Source organism: Girardinichthys multiradiatus, chromosome 4 (assembly GCF_021462225.1).
Source record: "Girardinichthys multiradiatus isolate DD_20200921_A chromosome 4, DD_fGirMul_XY1, whole genome shotgun sequence".
NCBI lineage: Eukaryota > Metazoa > Chordata > Actinopteri > Cyprinodontiformes > Goodeidae > Girardinichthys > Girardinichthys multiradiatus.
Window position 1 is genome coordinate 44,189,501 of NC_061797.1, and position 18,941 is coordinate 44,208,441.

Below are 18,941 nucleotides of genomic sequence, written 5' to 3' on the forward strand. Positions count from 1 at the left end.
GACAGGGGCATCAAACGTTCCACCAGGCCTTCACAGATATGTCCCCTTTAACCTACATGTGCCACATCGCTGTCCTCCAACACATCAACAAAATCTGTCGCACTATGGTTTAGGAGCTGATCAGCAACACAGCATCGCCTCCAGCTGGACTGAAGACGGCTTGGATAGAAAGGCTGGATTCATCTTTGTTGAATTTTTTATTTCTGAATTTCTTTTCTCTTTGAGATGAATTTCCTCTGATGTGAGGTGACTTAAGAGAAACATCCACAGCCAACTGTCCTGCCCATGTACCCCAGTGTATTACAATAAATTACTCTTGATTTTAGCCTTATTTTACTTGCAAAACGGGAGATAAAGATGAAAAAAATGGCACCAAAAATGTAACAAAATCAGAGTAATGAAACCTGCAACATGTTCTTATGCATTTTTGTACCATTTATTGGCATCTCTAAACGTGAACACCATTTTTTATTGCACACTTTGTTTAAAATTGATATAAGTGTTGCAAGACTTTTAATAAGTAATCCATGACATTTGACATAAATATGACATAACACAAAGACCAGTTTCAGGATATTGATTCTGTTTAACAATGGAGTTAACTTTCTTCCTCAGCCATCCTAGTCCCTAGGTATGAATCGTATAGAAAAACATGAGATGAGCTGAAGAGAAGAGCGTTATAGAGGACCTAGGACTCAATACAGGCATTCTGCAATAAGCAATGGTCAAAGATTCCACTCATGCTTAAACTGAAATGTTATGGGAAAAAACAGTGTCCTATTGGCCAACAGGGTTGTGCAAATTATTAACAGCACTAAAGCACAACATGGTGGCACAACTATGTTAAAAAATTATATCTTTAATCCATTTATTCCCCCATGGAATAAATTAACTTGAAGGATAGATTTTTCTAAATATTTCAGTGAGAGACTATGCTACTTCAGTAAAAGATAAAATTTAATTTTAGGGTTTGTCACACAATTCTTTTTACCATGGATGCCAAACGTGTTGGAGATGCTGAGTGGCACTGTGCCATAAATTACAGTTTAGTTGTAAAAACAAAAGAAAATCCAAAATCCACATTATAAAAAATAATACACACCACTTAAGGCTACAGGAAGCACAGCACAAAGAAAAATGGACAAATTAGACAATATACAGAACAGAACAGTGACAAAGAACTCAAACTTGAGTGAGTTAAAGAACACAAACGTCTTTGTAGCTTCCATGTGGCGACCTTTGTTTTTTATGATTATGTTTGTACTTAACTGCTATAGTTTGTATTATCCTTACTGTAAAGGAGGAGTCGTCAATAAAAAATAAAGTGACAAAAAAAGAACACAAATATTATTTTAATGAAATAAATCAAAGTTATTCATAAATGTCTTCAAATTAGTTAGTTATGTCCTGTGATTTATCTGAGTTTTGCCATAGATCCTTTAGGTTTTTCTATTTTTTAAGTTTAGTTCAGTTTTATTTTTTAGTTTAAGGTTACATGTTCAGAGGAATATTTTGTTTCTAATGGCATTTGTTACTCCTCTATGAATCAAACATTAAAAAGTCTTCAGCTTAACTACTTTTGTGGGTACACAAAACAAACAACTTCTGCCTGGTTCCCTTCTGTGTTTCTGTCACGTCGCTTTCTGATTAGCTACACGTCACATTCACCAGACTGCAAGCTCGTTTGTCCTCAAGGAACACCCTACATGGTAGGATATCGGGCCGAGTCAATCCAACATGTTGAATATCCCCGATTTAAGGTCGGAGCGTTCCCGATCCTTCTGAGCAGACTAGATCACTCTTAACACAGCACACATGGCAGGATTATCTCATAAGATTATCTTAAGAGCCATCCCAATGATCGGGGCATGTCGGAAGGGGACGATCGGGGCAAAAAACAGCATAAAAATCCTATCATGTGAACCAGGCATTAGCAGAGAACCAATTCTTAACTGCATCATAACACACTTATGAAAACACAAAACAACAGAAGTCAAATATAAAAAATAAAACACAAAAAATAAGGATAAATTCCTATAAGAGCAAAAGTGAATGACCCAAAAAGATAAATTTGAGAGACAAACATTTGCTCTCTGGCAGATTTACTGTTTCATCATGACTGTGCACAAAATAACTAAATGAATTAATAAATCACTCCGAAAAACTAACAGAGACAACCAGGCTGTCCTTTCCCGTCCTGTCCTGTCGTACCACATTTAGCTGAACAGGTGTGCAGGCTGGATAGCACCACCATCCGTGACACCCACCACGGGTGGCTGGGCCCTCATCCAGCCAACTCTAACGCACACACACATCCAAACCCACATGCAGATCTATAGGTGTTGGGGGATGAGTGCTCGTTAACATTCCTGGGCGCAGGAGCTCAGAATATAACCGTGCACACACCCTCCTGCACACAGACCCACAAAAAAGAGAACGTCCCATTTGTCCTTTGTGTTGTCTGAGCAAACACAAGCTGTGGAGGAAGGACAGGGCCAATTACAGCCTTTTATCCTCGGAGCACACATCATTAAGGAGAGTTCACAGGAATGATGCTCTGCAAACACACCCACATCAAACATTTCCCCTGTCCTTCTCTTTCTTCCCACTATTTAACCCTCCTGATCATCACTGATAGGCTTCTGCTGTCTTTTCACTTCATCAGAAAAACACTCCAAAGCTGGAGACCATTCTGGTAGATAGTAAGTAACAGTTCACTTCACATTTCTTGATAAGAGTATAACTCACAAATTTAATATTTCACATGATGCATGGATGGATTTTATTACTTTAAAAACAGATTTATTACATTTGTCTACACAGGGCAGTATCACAGTTAAAAGCACAGTTAAAAACAAGCACAAAAAAAAACCAAGATAAAGCATGGGTCTGATCATCTGAGCTTGACCAATTAATTTTTTGACATGCACACAGAGAGAATAAACTTTTACTGATGCAAATTGGACTATAATTATTCATATTTTGGCAGGAATAGTTTACTAAACTGAAATTGGAAACAGAACTCTGAAATTTCTCCAGTTACAGTCTTAGAGATGCACCAACAAATTGGCAGTTGACTAGTTGATTGGCCCTTTTTCAGCAATAATGAGATGTTTAAGCTCACTGATGAAGAGCTATGAAAGGTTTGTGTCATCAATGGGTTTCTAATAATTTTTTCTTTGGAACCTAATTTCCTGGAACCTTTTTGTCTACATAGGCTAGTTTTTTTGTGCGTTGAGGTCCGAAAATTGAGCCGTTTACGTAAATCCGTAAATCTGAGCAGTTCTTCTCCTGCAGGAGTGCTGCTGTGATCTGGGGACACAGATCTCCACCCACTACAACAGCAGAGTTCAGAATTTGATTTTAAACAGACCAAAACAGGATTAATCTCTGATTGTTTTAAAGTATTAGTGGTTAAAAAAAAAAAAAAAAAAAACTATGGACAGCTACTCCAAACTGTGGCAATGCATAGGTAGAATGGATTTTAAAGGAACAGCCCTGATCCTGAGTTCTGACTAAAAAGGAAAAAGAAAAGCTCCGATCAGGTACAGCGGTTTTATGTCAATTCTTATCATTTTGTTGATATTTTAAATATTACAGTACTGTTTTACAGCTACTGCTCACAAATATTCAACAAGGTTTCAACAACATTTTTAATGATGCTCCTATACATTAAAATGGAGTTCTTCAAGAGAAATATGAATCATCCAAAATCTGCATCAGCAGGTCAAAGCTTTAAAAAAACAGAGACCAGAAAGTAACAAAATCGTGATCTCTACTTAAAGCTCATTTTCTGCTTCTCTTGTAAAAAAGGAGTTTAGCTATCTAGTTCTGTGCCATTACGCTCAGGTCCAGTATCACTGTAGAATTCAACAGTCTCACTATCAACCCACTGTGATCAGAGTGTTCTGCTTGGCTGCAAGTTTGCTGATTGAGAAACATAAAGAACACAAACATACCAGGGAAAAACAATTAACATCACCAAAACCCAAGAAACAAATATCTGTTTTCTTCAATTCTTTGAGTGAGTGAGTGTCACATCAGTGCCCTGCTTTCTGAAAAAAACAATCGGTACTTTGATGTAGACCAACACATTTCTCTGTAGGACAAAGCAACATAAACAGAGGCATACACTTTGCTCTTTGTTATTATTTATGGTTTTTGTGCCTGTACATTTCCCTGGTAGACACATGCATGCTCTTTAACAGAAATATGGCCCTAATGAAATCCACATGGAGGAGTATGGCAGTGACATTGTGGTACATAATCTGTGAATGTGTGTACGTGCGCTTCTTTGCATCTGAGTGGGATCATTTGTGATAATTGACGGAGAAACTGAACTCTAGTCTGACCTCTTTTCAACCTTGTAATCAGATTGAAATTAAATAACTTCATCTGTTTTAGGTTCTTTGACAAAGGACTGAAAACATGTGGTGTATGCTGCGACAAACCTTTAAAAAATAAGTGAAGAAACAATTCCTACATATGACAGTGAAATTATCTCTGTTGTTGAAGGTTTAGTCCTGCATTTCTTTTAATTTTGCATGAATTTAAGCACAAATTGAAACAGACATGATGTATTTTTATAATAATGTATTGTAAAGTGAATTAATCAGCGCAGATATTCTGTCTTGCTGTAAATTAACTTGCTATTTAATTCAGTTTAAAATTGAAAAGATACAAGGTTTCTTTCACCATTTGTTTTTATTTGCTGCTGTGGTGAGCCATAACCCCAGAATTGAGGTATGTACTGAAGCATGGCTTGCACTTACTCTCACACCCCTAGTATTAGTTTCTATAATCACACCTTCAGCTCAGGTTGTGTAAAGTGTTTATAGCTGCACTTTTCTACTGAGCATTCATTTAGCTTTTGCAGTTAAAAAACCTTTATGTCCAAAGGAAGACAGGATTACAGAAATCCTTGAGTAATAGCCTGTTCATATACAGTATAACAGGCTTTCTGCTCAAGCACAGCAGAGAGGGACAAATGTTTTCCATATAAAGACATTGACAAAAATCACCTTTTTTTCCCCAAAATAATTGGTCTTATAATTACTGGCACCTCTGCTGCCAAAACTATGTAAAATGGTGTTTTTTTCCAGTGAGGCAGCATGGCTAGGAGAAACATGTTCCTGTGTTACATCATATTTCTATCTCAAGGAAAGAGAAAGTCACAAATTGCTACTTTGAAGGTTCTAGAAAATGTGATTAACTTGCTTGCCAATAATTGTGGCACTGGTGATTTTGTAAGAAGCAAAATAACATTTCTTAACAACAGATCTTTGCCTCATTGAATAAATGTACAAAAACTAGGTTGGATTTTTCTAATTTCTTCATTACTGTGACTTCTTCCACTACAATAAAAGTTGGATTTATTTTAGGACTTTGTATCCATCTTTACCAGTGGTGCCAACAGATGTGTCTGCATCTGTATATCAAAGACACTGTACACTTCCCTGTATTATTTCTGTGAATTTTATGAATCAGGTCTAGTCACACATAAAAATATTTAGTCATCAAGCAAGGTGGAACGAAAGGTATTCAATTTCTATTTCAGTCTTAAAAATAAATGTCAGTATTCTACCTTTCACTCTGGCTCAGAACTCTGTCTAACATCATCCATAAGCCTGAAAAAACAAATAGCAGCTCAGCTCAGCTTACCTTGGCTGATGACAGCCTTGCGGTTGCGTCCATCCAGGTCAGCTCTCTCAATGACGTGATGCTTGGCGTCCACCCAGTATATGTGGCGACTGGCGTAATCGATGGTGAGGCCGTTGGGCCAGAACAGGTGTGTGTCTGCAATGACCCGTCGGTTTGAGCCGTCCATGTTAGTGTATTCGATGCGTGGCGTGTTCCCCCAGTCTGTCCAGTAAATCTTACTGAAGAAGAAAATTGGACACTCGTGGTGAGTTTAAGGTGTTACAGCTGAAGCTGGCATACAACAGATTGTTGTCAGGATTTCAGACACAGCAGATGTCTGATTTACCAAACAAGTTTTCTTTGCCTTCAACACGCATGTCCTCCTCCTCCTCACTCATCTGTTATGTGCTACCTAAGAGACTTTTTCCCTTCATTTTATAATTATCCCGTGCTAATGAGCTCTCTAATAAGCTGCAGGAGAACACAGTTAGCTGCTGCTTCTTTTGTGAAATTCTTGTTCCACACAGATGCTCGCCCGTGGGTAATGCTGTGCTGCCAAATTTTAATCGCTGCTCTGCTGCTACACTACAACTGGGACACATCCGGAGGGGACATGCATGTATGAAAGTGTGTACATTTGAAAGCATCTGCGGTGAATTATGGAGTGTGTGCATGTGTGTATGTTGACTCGTACCCCTCTATGGGGTGCAGGGCAATTGCTCTGGGCTTCTCCATATTCTGCCACAGCAACACTTTGCGGTGTGTCCCGTCCAGATTGGCCACCTCAATACGGGACGTCCCAGAGTCCGTCCAGTAAAGCTTATCATGGATCCAGTCTATAGCCAATCCCCCTAAAGGAGAGAAAAACAAATAGTTTATCTTAATTAAAATTACTTTGTAGGATTTTGGGGAAATGTATTGCCAACCACATATTCTGAGAATTAAAAAATCTTAAAAGTAGAAGAAAATCTAATTATAGGCCTATTTTTATAATTGAGTGTGGAGCTCACATCCTGTATTACTAGCTGCACAAACAGACATATTTTTCTTTTAACCCGCTGGAATCAGTGTTCATCATTATGACCATAAGAATCAGCAGATTGTCTCATTCTACAGGCAGTTGATGTAAATGGATCTTAACTTGAAATTACAATCTTCTTTTTCTTTCAGCTTCTTCCTTTCAGGCATCGTCACAGCGAGGTATCGGTCTCCATCGAACTCTACCTTCTGCATTTTCTTCTTTCACACTTACTACGTTTATGTCCTCTTTCACTCCATCCATAAATCTCTTTGGTCTTCCCCTAGGCTTCCAGCCTGGCATTCCCAGCCTCAGCATCACTACCCATCCTTTTTACATGTCCAAACCCTCTCAGTCTGGCCTCTCTGGCTTTATCTCCAACACATCCAACATGAGCTGTCCCTCTGATGTACTCATTTCTGATCCTATCAGTTCTCATCTCTCCCAAAGAGATTTTCTAACATGAACTCATAATGCTATATGAAAAAAAAAAAAAATCACTGGCTTCCATAGAGTGAAATACTAGTCGGTATAAGAAGAGTAGTGAACAGAAAAAAATAGACTGTATTAAAGAAGCATAAAGAGGCCTGACAAAAAAAAAAAAACAATAAGTAAAGGAAAAATCTTAATTCTGGCATGTTAGTATAATTGACACAGCTCCTAAATGAATGAGGTGATTGATGGGTCATTTTATTGATGCATAAAATGATGCAGTGCAGAGCATAGTCAGACGAAGGAAAGCAGACTTGAATAAATTGGATAAATGACGAATGATCCTTTTGTCCCTCAAATGAACCCACGTCCCATTAGCTACCGCACCCACCTGGGCTCTCCAGACCAGTGGAGATGACCTCCTCCACGTTTGAGCCGTTGAGGTTGGCCTTCATGATGCGGTCGAGCGTCACGTCCGACCAGAAGACAAGCTCTCGGCTGTGATGGAAGTCCAGCGCAATGGCGTTTTCCAAGTTGTTGAGCAGGAGGGTGTATTCTGAGCGGTGTGGCAAAACTTGACGGATGTCGATGCGGTTTGCAAACAACAGCACTGGCTCTGGACCTAAAGGAAGGTTTGGTAATTAGTAGCTAAAAGAAAAAAACAATGAGGTAAGACCAAAAGACACTTAACAGCAGGCAATAATTTGAGCTGAGCTGAGGGCATGAGTTGTGGCAGCTGCCTGGCAGACACTGCTGATCTGGATTTAACTCTGATCTGCAGCAGATTGATGGGCTGCTGCACTAGACCTGCACTCTACCTCTGGAGCACCTCTAAATCTACCTCAGAAGCCTCAGAATGAGCCCAAGATCCTAGAGAAGCTGAGTGGATAAAGTTATAACCTAAAAGATGTATAAACACTGTGCAACCAAACCTTTATTGGAGATCAAACCTTGCTGAGCCCCTGTGGTGGCATGTCAGAGAAGAAAAGTAGAATGATGAGTTTTACCTAGAGCTTTGCAGCTGCGCTTGTCAGGCCGAAGCTCGTAGCCGTGAACACAGCGGCACAGGAAACTCCCCTCTGTGTTGGTACAGCCCTGGCTACAGTAACCCTCTTCAGCACACTCATCCACGTCTGTAAAGACCACAGAAGGAGAAAACGTTTGGGAGAAGGAAACCAAAATCATCTTGAGAAATAATTTCCGTCAGGGTTAAAAATAAATGGGAGACACAAGTTGCCTAAAAGTAGTTAAAGGAAAAAGGAAAACGTAACAGTTTTAGGACAAATAGTCTCTCAAGTGGATTGTTGAATTAATTTATTTCAAGTATGCAAACATTTGACTTAAGGAAGAATGTACTACTTTTGGGAAACAGCATGATACTAAAATAACAAATTGACATGATACCATCACACTGGCTGCACAACCATGATGCGAATCCTCCATTTGACAACATCCCAAAGGTGCTCCATTGTGCAAGGGCCTACTAATGACCAATTTATTTGATTCAGGCGTGTTGAACCTGTGAAACGTCTAAAACATCCTTGACACTGGCTTTGGACAACACTGGTCTAGGGCTTCAAGCTCAGTCACAAGGCCATCTCTCAGGTTAGCCATTTGACTCTGTATATCCATATAATGTTTTTTCTTCAAGAATAGTTTCCATTACAATGCCCTGGTGCACAAACACCTAAAATGGACCAGCATAGCATCATTTACCTTCCATTTGCTCACCCCAACCTATCACCCACCCACCTCACTGATGGTTGCCCTTGGCATAGTTTGATCCCATGATCTCTAAAGCCACCATGGTTTAAAACATTTTGAATTTATTCATTCTATTTTTGGTTTTGTTTGGTGTTTGTGTTTTATTTGGAATGTATATTTAGCATTGGACAGCCACTGTCTTCAGTTTAAGGATCACATCTCTATAATAACATTTTGGTTTTTGGTAAAAAACATTAACTCTTTTAGTCATTTACTTATTAATGCTCTTAAACTTTGTCAAGACCCTCTTGAGGATATAAAAGAAGATTTTATAAGCTCCAGATAAGAGTGGCATCATACCTCATTCAGAATAATCTTGGACTAATGTCACACTGTGGAAGTCAGTCAAGACAACATCCAGCACTTGGCAAGTTGTCAGCCTCTGCAGATGTCATTAATATTAATACCCTTGCTCACTCACTTTTATCAGTAAATTCTGTCATATTGTAATCTATGCGCCCACATCCAAACACACACAAAGACAGTATTACCCTGGCATGTTCTGCTGTCGTCTGTCAGTCGGTATCCGGTGTGACAGGTGCACTGGACCAGTCCTCTGACCATCTGACACTTCTGTGAGCAGCCTCCATTATTCTGGTTACAGTTGCCCTCACTGGAGCGCGGTCCTACAGGTGATGCGTTAAGATTACAGGGACATAAACACAGCTTGCTGATTCAGTATAAAAATAAACACAGTCTGGGTAAAAAACATCTGGCACATTTGATGTAGAGTCTGGAAATACTTCAGTAATGAAGCCTCAGGATACTGAAGTCTCTCAACAAAAACAGAACATGCTCCTTCAAAAATATTTAAACTCTGCTGACACCATGACCTTTCTTTTGTTATGAGAAACTCCGAATCTCACCTTTGCTGGACTTTTTTGGGCTTTCAAAGCAAATTACAGAATTTTTTGGAATCACTTTCAAGATCTGAGTTTTTTCAGTGGTGAAAAACTGGAACTAAAAAACAGGTGAAGAATGGACCATATCCCTACAAATTCAGGCAGAACATCTATGGTTATGGTGGGGTCTTGGAGAGGTCCTCAGGGGTCCATCAGTAATGCAGTGTACTATCCATTAAGCGTGGTGGAAAGTGCAAGTTCCCTGCTCTTTGTGAGCTTGCAAAAAATTGTGATGACATCATGATGAATTCATCTTCATGGAGGCAGCTAATTTGGGTTCTGTATACAGTGTGGAGAAACCTGGTAGTAACAATGGTAACTTATCCATATATCAGCTAAACAGGTGTACCGACATCACTTTGTAATCAGTGAATTTGAGGGATGAGCGGTCTTGCTTGTCTCCAGTATTTTTTTATATATTCTAATGGGAGCAAACTACCTAGACTACCTACAGATGGAATACCTCTGGTGCTTTTTTGTGATGAAAAAAAAGACAGGAAAAAACCAATGTGCTGAGGACCGTTGTAACGTTGGAATGGTGTTCGAGGACCTGGAGGGCATAGAATGGTCTTAATCTGGTGTGAACAGGGCCTTAAAGAGTTTCTTTTCAAATAAGTCTTCAATACAGACTAAAAGACAAGACAAAGTGAAAACTTTCCCGTTGAAAGGAAAATATTTTATAGGCAACTCTGCACACATCTGAAAACATCTGTTACATACACTGAAGTGACTGAGGAATTGCAGACTAAACAATAAACCGAATGTGGTGAAAATGTGCCTAATTGCAAGTAAAGATGCTCATTTAGTTTCTTGAAACACTTACTGCAGTCATGGTGTGGTTGCTCATCTGTTCCATCACCGCAGTCGTTAACCTCGTTACACACTTTTCTCTGTCCTATACAACGGCCATTCCCACACTGGAACTGATCAGGAGCACATGGAGGACTGTCTGAGAGGGGATGTGACAATACAGGCCATAAGAGAAAGCTCCATATCAAAGTTTAAACAGAGCTACCCAACTTCAGTCTGCAAGAGCTACTATACTGCAACTTTCAGATGTGTCTCTGCTCCAACACAGCATTTCCTCCTAAGCATTCAGGGACTCAGCTCTGAAGAGGCCTGGTAACAAGCATTTCATTTGATTGAGGTGTGTTGTAGAAGAGATGCATCCAAAAGCTGCATCATAATAGCTCTCCAGGACCGGAGGAGGGCACCATTAAATTAAAAACTGTTTCTGAGATTAAGAAAGAGAATTTCCTGTGTATTTTAACAATACTTGTAAATTGTTCAAATTGTGTCTCAAGGAGCAGTGTTCATTTCACACCAACATGAAGTCAAAAACAACTGAATTTCTCACCCAAAACAAAAAAAAAGATTTTCTCAGTACAGAATGGCTCTTCAGAGCCGTTGTCATGACTACATTTTAAAGCGCATGTTATATTTAGCCTCTAAAAACAAAACAACAAGTCTTACCAGTTTTCTCACAGCCCTCTTCATCACTCCGATCCGAACAATCGTCCTCACCGTCACATCTCCATGACAACCGCACACAACGTCCTGTTCCACACCGGAACTGGTCAGCTGTGCACATTGACGAAGCTACAGGAAAAACAACACATTTTTAGGGTATTTCTAACAGGACTTAGGACTTATTTAGGAAAGTTTGGACTAACAGATACTTACTGCAGTTCTTTTCATCCGACTGGTCGTCACAGTCGTATTCACCGTCGCACCTCCAGCCAGCGTTGATGCACATCCCACTACTGCACATAAATTCGACTGATCTGCAGGGCTGATGGGAAGCTGCACATATAGAGAGAGTTTGTTAAGTTTTAGCTCTAAGGTTCAGGTCTTTGCCAGAAGGAATACAGGTCCTTCTCAAAATATTAGCATATTGTGATAAAGTTCATTATTTTCCATAATGTCATGATGAAAATTTAACATTCATATATTTTAGATTCATTGCACACTAACTGAAATATTTCAGGTCTTTTATTGTCTTAATACGGATGATTGTGGCATACAGCTCATGAAAACCCAAAATTCCTATCTCACAAAATTAGAATATTTCATCCGACCAATAAAAGAAATGTGTTTTTAATACAAAAAACTTCAACCTTCAAATAATCATGTACAGTTATGCACTCAATACTTGGTCGGGAATCCTTTGGCAGAAATGACTGCTTCAATGCGGCGTGGCATGGAGGCAATCAGCCTGTGGCACTGCTGAGGTCTTATGGAGGCCCAGGATGCTTCGATAGCAGCCTTTAGCTCATCCAGAGTGTTGGGTCTTGAGTCTCTCAACGTTCTCTTCACAATATCCCACAGATTCTCTATGGGGTTCAGGTCAGGAGAGTTGGCAGGCCAATTGAGCACAGTGATACCATGGTCAGTAAACCATTTACCAGTGGTTTTGGCACTGTGAGCAGGTGCCAGGTTGTGCTGAAAAATGAAATCTTCATCTCCATAAAGCTTTTCAGCAGATGGAAGCATGAAGTGCTCCAAAATGTCCTGATAGCTAGCTGCATTGACCCTGCCCTTGATAAAACACAGTGGACCAACACCAGCAGCTGACACGGCACCCCAGACCATCACTGACTGTGGGTACTTGACACTAGACTTCTGGCATTTTGGCATTTCCTTCTCCCCAGTCTTCCTCTAGACTCTGGCACCTTGATTTCCGAATGACATGCAGAATTTGCTTTCATCCGAAAAAAGTACTTTGGACCACTGAGCAACAGTCCAGTGCTGCTTCTCTGTAGCCCAGGTCAGGCGCTTCTGCCGCTGTTTCTGGTTCAAAAGTGGCTTGACCTGGGGAATGCGGCACCTGTAGCCCATTTCCTTCACACGCCTGTGCACGGTGGCTCTGGATGTTTGTACTCCAGACTCAGTCCACTGCTTCCGCAGGTCCCCCAAGGTCTGGAATCGGCCACAATCTTCCTCACCTCTTCTCGTTGTGCAGCGTTTTCTGCCACACTTTTTCCTTCCCACAGACTTCCCACTGAGGTGCCTTGATACAGCACTCTGGGAACAGCCTATTCGTTCAGAAATGTCTTTCTGTGTCTTACCCTCTTGCTTGGGGGTGTCAATAGTGGCCTTCTGGACAGCAGTCAGGTCGGCAGTCTTACCCATGATTGGGGTTTTGAGTGATGAACCAGGCTGGGAGTTTTAAAGGCCTCAGGAATCTTTTGCAGGTGTTTAGAGTTAACTCGTTGATTCAGATGATTAGGTTCATAGCTCGTCTAGAGACCCTTTTAATGATATGCTAATTTTGTGAGATAGGAATTTTGGGTTTTCATGAGCTGTATGCCAAAATCATCCGTATTAAGACAATAAAAGACCTGAAATATTTCTGTTAGTGTGTAAATGAATCTAAAATATATGAATGTTAAATTTTCATCATTACATTATGGAAAATAATGAACTTTATCACAATATGCTAATATTTTGAGAAGGACCTGTACTATTCAGGTTACATATTTAAGATTTTATAGGTTAAGGATGAAAATTATATAGTTTTCCTTCAGACTATTATTATTCCCTAAGATTTTAAAAATGCTAAAAGTTCCATATTTGGAAGCTTTTCATTGCATTGTTATTTCTGTTTATTCAACTGTCTCATTGTTTAAATAACTGGAGGAGTTAGTTCCAGTTGTCTATTAAAACACTTCAGTACTACAAAAATTCAAAACAACTGCAACTTTAACAGCTGCTTTGTCATGGACACAGCCAGAAACATCTTCAAAATCATTTGTACCCTACACTTACTATTAAATAAACCAGAGAGAAAGCAGAAACAGCAACATAGGAGTAGAAAACTTGTTTAATAATTTAGCAACATCTAACAATTTAAAGCTAATCAGTAAAACAAGTTAAACTTGATATTATAAATAAAACATATTGCCAGTTTCAGCCTCCTCCACATGTATCGGGTGGCCTCTGACAGAAAACCTCATCTGCTGTTTCTGCAGGATAATGGCTCAAAATAAAAGAGCCAATAAACACTTCAATCTTATTTAATTATCATCTCACTCCCCAAACATAACAACTGTTAAGTGAGCTGAAGAGAAGACAGGAAAAAGGGACCAGGGATTCTTGAGAATCTGGAGAGACTGTGCACTGAGGAATGGCTAAACCTACCACTTACATGTGTTCCAACCAAAAAGCTAAAGAAGATAAAGCACTGTAGTCCCGCTAAGAGGAGGTTGTGTAAAGAATAGTAAGGGGCCAATAAGGACTTTAAGAACTAAGCATGAGACAAGTTTCAAGACTAGACTAATTTAAACAGTGTATATCAATGTACTTTGTTTTCTTCTTATTCGTATAATGGACAATTAAAAATGGCAGAACTAAGTCAGGGGCAACATGACTGTGAATCTTGTGGAATCAGAACAGAAGCTGTCCTCTGGTGATTTATATATTTTAGACAAATGCAATGTCAGAAATTACTAATAAGGCTAGAATATTGTAATGTAAGTAGTTTTCCAATAATTATTGAAAAGGATAAAAACAAATTTTAAATGCTGAATTTTAATAAGATGCAACTGAAAAGTAATTTTTTTTCTAAATTAAAATGTTTTTATTATGATCAGAGATTTATATATTATATATTCAAAGCTGTCTGTCTCATTTCCAATAAGAAACAAACTTTAACACAAATACACGTATCTCTACACTTATGCTCAACCACCCAGCCACACACACACGTAGCGTTTTCATATTCTCATAGGGATCTTCCATTGACTTCCATTCATTGCTATAGCCTAACCCTAACCCTAACCCCTACCATTAAAAACCTTTCTCTAAACCTAACCTAAATTCAATTCGTACCATAGTACTAAAGCTAACCATTAACCCACAAAATCCATTGTGTGGACCAGGCAAAATGTCCACACAATGTTTGTGTCCCATCAGTGATTGGTCAACTTGATCAATTTGAAAACTAAAGGCAAATTAATATATTTAAAAGTATTTTATGTACATATGATTTAGAAACGTTTCCCATGAGGTTGGAGAGATGTCTTCCTTTGCAAAGCTTTAGTCTCAGCTGCCTCTAAATGCTACCCTTAGCTTTCATAGTTTAAGAGTAGTTTCTAAAACCAGCAATACTTCCTTTTCATCAGCATTAATTATTCCTGTTTAATCTAGCTTTTTGCATGAATATCTTAAAGCAGATACTAGTTCTTTAAACTTTAAATCTCACACCATCTCATTACGTGTGATCAGATCAAAGTGAAGCCTAAAATGGCAGCAAAAAAGGATGTAGGTGGATGAAAAGATTAAAGCTGAATCAAACATAAGCATCTCACATCTTCAGCGTGTGTGAGCTTGTGTGTGTGCGTACGCCTTTGACATGTTTCCTCCTGACAGCGGGAGTGAGCTCGCACTGAAGCGTCAGCGGGAGCGTGATGGAAAAGGAACGAAATGACAAGCAAGGAAATGTAGAGGGAAAAAAATGGATGTTGAGCTTGAAGCTTCCATGTGCATGGCTATCAGCTGGGCAGGAGAAGAGAAGGATGATCAAAACAGGAGGTGATTTTCCCCGCAGAGAAACCAGCAGACAGAGACAGAGATGGAAAAGCGAGTAAAGCAGTGTGGGATGCCGAGGAAAAACACACGCACGCCCACTCTTACGCCCAAATGATTCATCCGCAACTTTATCTCTCACCAACAAGAACACATAGAAACAATTCTTGTTCATGTGCTCAGCGATGAAGCCAAAAGCTGTCCCTGTGTGGTAATGATGCAGCTGGAGTATTTTTGAGTACAGCGATGTTGGTGTGTGTGTGAAGATTCACATAACCCAAAGGGGGTGGAGGATGTTGGGGGGTGGGTTCTCTTGACACAAAGCGCCCTTCATGTGTCTGGAGACACTTCTCTATGCCAAGGAATGCTGTCTGAGGATGGGCTGTCTTATGCCTCTGAGGAATGCCTCCTCTGAGGGTGTCAGTGTGTGAAACGAGGGGTGTGTGTCCACAAAATATGAAACAGAACTCACTGGAAGTCCTCCCTATAAATGAATACGGGCCAGAAATAAATGTAACAAAAATAAAGTGGGCCGACTGAGAGTGAAGGACAGCAGAAAATTACCAGAGAGAGCAATTGTCAAGACCTACAATCTGCGACCAGGATGCTGAAATGTTATTCTAACCACAATTTTTGTATGTGCTTTGCTGAGTTTCAGATGGCAATATTTAAGCGTGTACCAATCAGGTTTTTACTGTCTTTATTAGAGACAATACCTAGGACTCCACTGCTGGATTTCTGCTGTGATACACAATAACTATTAGATCTTCTAAAAAAGACAAGTATGCTCCATTCCAAATGTTGTTGAGCCCACTGAATTAACCACAGGAGGTTTCCAATCAAGTTGAAAAAGCATCTCATGGGTGATCAGCAGAAATTGTTGGTCCTGATCTCAGTTTTCAGTGTCATAGCGAAGGGGCTGAATACTTATGTACCATTTATGTTTTAATATTTACATTTTTGATAAAAAGAATTACCTGGAAACATGTTTTTACTTTGTCACTAGGCAGTATTTTGTGTGTGATTTTTTTCTATTTTAGAGTAGATATGCAATGTAACAAAAAGTGGAAATAGTGTGTGAACACTCTGTGGTGGGACTATCTCTGACTTTTATACAATTGTTTTTAAATAATAAAAAAAATGCAACAACATACATATTAAAGAAAAATAATTTGTTCTACTAACTGACCTGCTGATCTACAGTCAAAGCAGATCCAGGGATTTCTGGCTGATCAATGTGTGTCTCTAGTTATGTTGAGAGCAGCTTGACTGTCCTTTTGGATGATCAAATGGTAGTAAAAAACCTTGAACCTGCGGTTATCACGCAGCTGATAAAATTATCAACGGCTTGGAAGCCCCTGTGTTGGAGTGTGCATGTGTATGTATTAGATAAGGTGGAGCAGCGTTAGACCTTGGGTGAACAACAGGAGCATAAAATATCACACATGTAAGATCAAAAACAGAGATCATAATACACTCTTGTAGGATGATTTGTCTCTGTGGTAAGGAGAATAAAACACTGTGTATCATGACCCTGACAATTTAGTAGCTGCTGTTCTTAAGCTTCACTTGCTGACAAGCTGCTTTTTCATCTGTTCCCCCCCTAAAGTGACAGAAATGGGATGCTTCAGAATGTGTCAACATGTAAAAAAAGAAAGCAGCCGCAGTTAGCAGATGTTTGAATGCAGACGTTAGAAATCTCAAATGGTCAATTTGAATTCTGAACAAATGAAGTTTGCGGCCTTTCCCTCCCTCTCTACTAAGCTCTAGCTCTACTTTCCAAGTCCGTCCCTGAAGAGCGGGCTTTTCGTGCAAATGCAGGCTAATAATTATTGCAACCTAAAAAGTAGCAGTGAACCACTTTATCCAAAACACTTGAGAAGGTCCTGTATGTGCCATTGGGATGTTATTAGTTTGGGGTTTCAAAGAGCCCCTTGAAACTTGTTCTTGTCCCATCACTGCTTTTGGAACAGGCCTCCTACTGATTAAAATAATAGTAAATAAATAAATAACAGGGAATGTTGCAATATTTGTCTTTATTCAAGAGATACAGCATCCTAGGGTAGCAGCTGTTTTTAAATAGAGTGGGACCGTGAGCAACTGGTGCACTGCAGCAGGAAATAATTGCAACCTCATACAGGAGACAACTGAAACTTACAGCAAGTACACACATGACTGTCTTACTATAAAAAAAAGGTATATTTACGTACGGACCGGAAAAATAATGATTAACCTTTAGGTGCTTTAATACCTATTTATTATGAGACTTTTATTGTAACAAATCTAATATCAGTGGATTTGGAAATGACGGGGCTCTACATAACCACAGAAGAAGCTGTTGAGGTCATTCTATTCCTTTAAATTGTGTGTATTGGAGCAAATAATCATCAAACACATGCAGAATGGTGTGCCTTAAGGGCCATGTTTGGGAAAACACAACATCAGGTCACACACTGTTGATCTGTCATCTTGCCCTGATATTTTTAGAAAGCCACCCAGAGTGTTTGTCAAACTGGTCTTTGGCTCCTGGGCCCAGAAGGGCCTGATTAAACCCCAATAACTGTTACTGGCCCTTGAATCCACTTGTTTGCCCTCTTTGGTACAATAATGCATATGCAGCAATCAAAGCAAGTTAAAAACCTCTCATGTCTCTATTTTCTTTAAAGGAATCAAAAGCCCTCTTCACACCGGATGCTAACAAGTGTCTTGGGTGATTTGGATTAAATTACACAGATTAAAACTGAAAGTTTCACAGCTGGCATTAAAATTCACCTTGAATGTACAGACCACAGTTACAGAGTCACACCACTGAGTGGGATGTCAACAACACCATCAACAACTCTATTAAAGTTACTGTTTAATCACATTAAGTCAACTTCAGTAAATCCTTGTGCAGATACTAACACTGTAGGGATTCACACATGTTGCACTTAATAGAGTTATTTCAGCTACTGAACTCTTCAAGATCCCGGATACAAGTGGATGAAAAAAGCCTCCAAAGGGTGGCTGGGTTCATCCCTAGAGATAGGGTGAGGAGCTCTGTTATCAGGGCACCTCCTGATCCTGGGGGTTTTCAAGGCACATTCCACTGGGAGGAGACCCAGAACTCACTGCAGAGACTGTAGATCCCTTCTGGCCTGGGAATGCCTTGAGATCCTCCAAAATGAGCTGGAGAATGCCGCTGGGAAGAGGGATTTCTGGGTTTCCCATCTGGACTTGTTATGCTCTTTACTTTTCCTGTGTCTGATTTCCTGGATGGCTTGATCTGGTCTTTAGAAATGTATGACTGTGCTCCATCTACCGTCAAAAATAGGCTGGATCCGTTTCTCTGACAGACGACGGAGGAAGACTGTAGGTCAAGACGCAGCGCCACAGAGCCAGTGTGATCTACTGCATTGACTAGAATGGTTTCTATTTGTGACGGACAGCAAAATGCACAGATGAATTGTGAATTAGGGGTTAGAGCCAGCAGGACTGTAATCAGTTTAATAATGTGTATGTGTGTGTGTGTGTGTGTGTGTGTGTGTGTGTGTGTGTGTGTGTGTGTAACAGATCACTGCAAATTGCATGTTTTGATTTCTACCAGGCAGGCTTGGAGAAAGTAGAGAAATGATCAATTATGATAAAAATGCACTGTTTAGTTAATTCTGACCAAAGTT

General features: G+C 39.7%; 1 protein-coding gene across 1 annotated transcript in view; it reads right to left on the minus strand.

Annotated features, from left to right (window-relative positions):
- Positions 1–18,941, minus strand: part of lrp4 (low density lipoprotein receptor-related protein 4) — a 140,336-nt gene that overhangs the window by 26,969 nt on the left and 94,426 nt on the right. Inside the window, exons 7-14 of the mRNA XM_047362906.1 lie at positions 11,440–11,559; positions 11,230–11,355; positions 10,580–10,705; positions 9,346–9,480; positions 8,098–8,223; positions 7,482–7,712; positions 6,335–6,491; positions 5,662–5,879 (exon numbers count right to left, since the gene is read on the minus strand). Coding sequence (XP_047218862.1) covers positions 5,662–5,879; positions 6,335–6,491; positions 7,482–7,712; positions 8,098–8,223; positions 9,346–9,480; positions 10,580–10,705; positions 11,230–11,355; positions 11,440–11,559 — 1,239 coding nt within the window. The remainder of the gene's footprint in view (positions 1–5,661; positions 5,880–6,334; positions 6,492–7,481; positions 7,713–8,097; positions 8,224–9,345; positions 9,481–10,579; positions 10,706–11,229; positions 11,356–11,439; positions 11,560–18,941) is intronic.